This window comes from Xiphias gladius, chromosome 15, assembly GCF_016859285.1.
Source record: "Xiphias gladius isolate SHS-SW01 ecotype Sanya breed wild chromosome 15, ASM1685928v1, whole genome shotgun sequence".
Classification (NCBI taxonomy): Eukaryota; Metazoa; Chordata; class Actinopteri; order Istiophoriformes; family Xiphiidae; genus Xiphias; species Xiphias gladius.
The window spans coordinates 11073173-11077518 of NC_053414.1; the positions used below are offsets into that span (position 1 = coordinate 11073173).

The following is a 4346-nucleotide window of genomic DNA, read 5'->3' on the forward strand; positions in this document are numbered from 1 at the left end:
AATTAGCCCCCTCCTGCCCAAAATATTTTATTATAATATAATATATATTCTGACACTGTTAGAAGCTTTTACAAGGTCTTAAAGGCCGCGGAAAGGTTACAAAAAGTAGTATGTACGACCACGTCTGAAGAAAAAAAAGTGTTCACAGTTTGTCCACGCGGCTACGCTCATCTAACAGCGACATGCAAGAGCTCTCTTCACAGTCATTCGTAGCGTTGCACTCAGTCAGTGAAGAAAAAAAAAAAGCTCGAAAGAAGTTCAAAGCCTGCACACACCTCCACACATCTGGACTATTGCTGTGTGACTTTAGATGCTGTGAGACAATCTAACAAGGTTTTTCGTTTGAAGCACACTGAGGCCTTTACTATCCCTTTGGACAATCAGGTCTTCAGACACCAAAGAGTTCGATATTATAAATAGAGAAACAAATATTTAAACTGTATCTTTAGCTCAGCCTGATATCTAAAAATGTGATGTTTTGAAAAGTCATTTACTGTCATTGGAAAGTTTTGAGTATTTCTTAAAATAGCAAATCTCAAGTAGCCCAGTTGTTTCTGATATTTTCTTCTGACAGTTTGCAGCTTTATGTGGTCCCGCTCTGCGAGGACCGTTACTGATACATTAGCGTAACTAGAGCTTTCACGGTTGCCATTTGTTCATGTTTTACATGAGATTTTTCTCAATTTGAAATGACACAGTGTGAGTGACTGACTGGTCAATCTGCTAAAGGCAACTGCTGTTTATACTTGTCCACTTTTCTACAGGTTTAATTTGTTTTTTTTTTTTTTTTTTTTTTACCAGCGTCACCGTCAAGTCATGGAAAACACAATATTCTATCTATCTTATTTTGACCACAACATTAGAGCACTCAACATCTTTGTCAAAACCTTTTTTCTATCTCTGATTGGATAAAATGGATTATTCAGGTTACATAAAATGCATATTTGTTTGTGTAATAAACAATGAATGTAGAACCCCTCACAGGCTGGTGTTAAGTTACTGAGCATCAGGAAGACTGAGAAGGAGGTCAGACTGATAAAAATTTTGCTTTCCGTCTCTGAGGTTGTGGCGCCATCTTCTGGATAGTAATGAAGTAGCAGAATTTTCTCACACAGGTACGCAAACAGTTTTTCTACAATGTCTCTGTTGAAGGCCGTCTGATGTTCAGTTGTCCTGAATGGACGACTGAAGCTTTAGCACTAAAACATGGTCGAATATGAAGGGCCTCAGTTTGAGTCCGACATCAGAACCGTCTCGTCCGCCTGCTCATCATCCAAATCATTGTCGTCATCCTCATCATCGTCTTCGTCTGCCTCACGTTTCTCCTGTCCTTCATTCTTCGTGTCCAGACCTTTGTTAGACACCTTTCGCAGTTTGATATTCGGAAGTTTCTTCAGATCGCCAGTCCACTCCCTGCCAAAACGGAGAATCAACGAGCGACATCAAAGGTTTTCAGAAAGGACGTTCACAAATTCTCACGCGCTGATCCGACGGTTAAAAACACACAATCATTTTCTTTACACAAGGTGAAGGTGAAGTATGTTATCCAATCTATACCATTTAGTTATATGAAAAGGAAATTGTATTCTTATTCTCAGGCTGCAGAGGCACTGCAATGAAGCAGTGATCGTTTTCGCAGGAACATGATAACAGAAAAAGACTCATTTCATCTTCTACACAATCACATTCTGTCAAAAGTCATAGAAGTTGAATAATTTTGAATACACGGGACACTGACAACAAAACATTAAAGCCAGATGATCTTAGTCCAATACACTCACCTGAAGGTTTTCAGATGCTTTGCATTGATAATGTCTGGGATCTCTGTGAAGGAGACGACACACTACACTGTCATGTATTCTCACACAACGACTGTGTGTGTGTGTGTGTGTGTGTGTATTTATTTATTTATATAGTTAGGACTCACCAAATCCAATGCCCTCATACTGCGCTCGCTCCCGCTCAATGGTGGTTTTGATGACAGCCTCTCTGGCCCCGTGGAGACGACCCTGACGACCTTTGATCCCGTTCATCAACTCAATCTGCTCCAGTTCAGAGTCAAACCTCTGCAGGTACCTAAACATACACACACAGAAAAAAACAAACAAGCAAGCTCATTAAACATTAAAATGTTATGCGTAAAACTGATGTGTCACTGGTTTTGTTTACATACATGCTCAGCTGACTCGTGTATGTGTATCCTTAATTTCATTACAATGACAACTGTGTTTAACAAAATACGAGATACTGAAGGGTTCCTTGAAAAAAATAAATGTCTGTAACACTGTAAACAGAGAAAGACGTGATTATTTGAGGGTTGATTTTTACTGTTTTATGACGAACAATAAAGGTACAGTACCAGGAAATATTGAACAAAGAAAAAATACCAGGGGGTCTGAGAAAATATCTGTAACTATCGTTTACAAAAACATGGGAGTGATCTGCTTCCGTCATATGATAATGACAAAAAGTCTCTTGATTGAGGCCAAAATAAGGAATCAAACCCATACAATGACTGACTGCTCAAAAATACGCACAATTTAAAATGTGCACATTGTAAGTGCTTACATGAACAAATATAACAATATTCTGGTGAAAATAATCTGATTCAATTGAAACTTAAAATAAATAGTTGCAATCACAAAATTCTTATGACCTCTCGATAATGTCACAGGCATCTTTTCTGGTGTAGGTTGTCTTTACTGGATCCAACTGTCCCTGAAACCACAGCAGCTTCTCTCCTGTGGGTAAGGATAAGATGATTTGTTTTTTAGTATTTTTAACATCATCATCATCATCATCATCATACAGAAGTTGTGAGGCAACACATGCAGAATATATAGGTTGCACAAGTTCAGCCATTATAAGCATCAGAACATATTTTAAACAGACAAAATCAAACAAATTAAGGAAAGAAAATGATTGGACAGCTATATTTAACCAAACTGTAAATGGGACGTTCAACAAACAGGAGGCCTCAATAGAAAACATATGGATATGTCTTAAATACCAGTTCAGCTGGTATCGTTACACCTAACTCCTCTTCCCAAGCTTTCCGTGTATGGTCTGTTGGGGGGTATGGGACTGTTTGACCTCATGCCTGACCCAAGACACCGTCCTATCCTTTCAACAAGCTAACGTGTGAGATACAAAGCAAGTGCTCAAAATAACAGGATAAATGAAGAACCCACTCACCTATGCTGCTCAGACGCGTGGCTTTGTCATTTTTCTGCCTGCAGAGAAAGTTCATGAAACTGCACATTAACATTTTAAGAAAAGGTTCCTTTTTAATGTCTGTTTGCTGCACGACGCTGAAGTTAGTTTCTGATTCGGCACTAAAAGGAAAAGTTAAAATACTCAGCAACAAAGTCTCCGTTTTTTCACCTCAATTTTTTTGCATTTTCATGAAAAAAAAAAAAGTATTTGAAACCGTGTCTTTCGCTTCACTGGGATAAATCTAGTCCAGATTTGATAAGTTTAAGTAGCGGTATTTGAACTGGATCTGGTCTGATGTGGTCTATATATGAGAAGGGGAAAAAAAAGTCAAATCTCCCTTTCTCGCTTTCACAAAGCAAATAAAGGGTTTTCGCAAATTTGACAGAAGGTTTCAAACAGCGTTGCGGCTTTAACTACGGTGTCTGATCCCCTCTAACAACAGCGTGAGATGCAAAACAACGAGAATGTGCCTGAGGTGGCCAAACTTTTGCACACAACTGTATGGGAGAATAACATAATAATAACACTTACCATTATTATTATAATAAGCAAATAAGTATTAGCTTTACATTAGTATTCTTGTATTTTCTCTTGTTTCATTAGCAAACATAAAGCAAATCCACAGAACACATTAAAGGTTAAACTGTTAAAAGAAATAATGGCATCGTGGAACTATCAGCTCACTGCAGAGCCACAGACTTCTGCTAATATGAATACTGCACGTTATCCGTTGTGTTTTATTTCTCCTCCTCACACCTTTCTTTCCTTCTTAGTCTGATGTCTTCTCGGGCGAGGTAAGCAGCTTTCCTGCTGAACGGGTGAACGACTTTCTCCGACGCTTTCCCTTTCTGAACCTTCGGCTGGAAAAACACACAAATTCACAGTCACAGTCGTCATTTGGCGTTTTGAACCACTGAGCTATTATTTAGAATCGCTTCAAGCGCTTTAATCAGCAACATTAGATGTTTCAAAGGGCAGGAATGACTTTACAGTGACGATACACACGAGTTTTTTTTTACCATTTTAACGGTTCGGAAACACGCGTCGTGCTGCTCTGTTGACAACTGCACCGGAAGCGGTTTGGTCCGTCATCAAACTATGTCCGGGTGTGTTGCGGGGCGAACAACACC

At 39.0% G+C, this 4346-nt stretch overlaps 1 protein-coding gene across 1 annotated transcript; it reads right to left on the bottom strand.

The window, feature by feature from the left end:
* Positions 1 to 12: 12 nt before the first annotated feature.
* Positions 13 to 4346, bottom strand: tma16 (translation machinery associated 16 homolog). Its single transcript, XM_040145567.1, has 7 exons — positions 4236 to 4346; positions 3973 to 4076; positions 3196 to 3233; positions 2657 to 2741; positions 1928 to 2076; positions 1782 to 1824; positions 13 to 1413 (listed from the first exon to the last, which is right to left on the bottom strand). The coding sequence occupies exons 1-7, from the start codon at positions 4236 to 4238 to the stop codon at positions 1227 to 1229; spliced, it is 609 nt and encodes a 202-aa protein (XP_040001501.1). The 5' UTR covers positions 4239 to 4346; the 3' UTR covers positions 13 to 1226.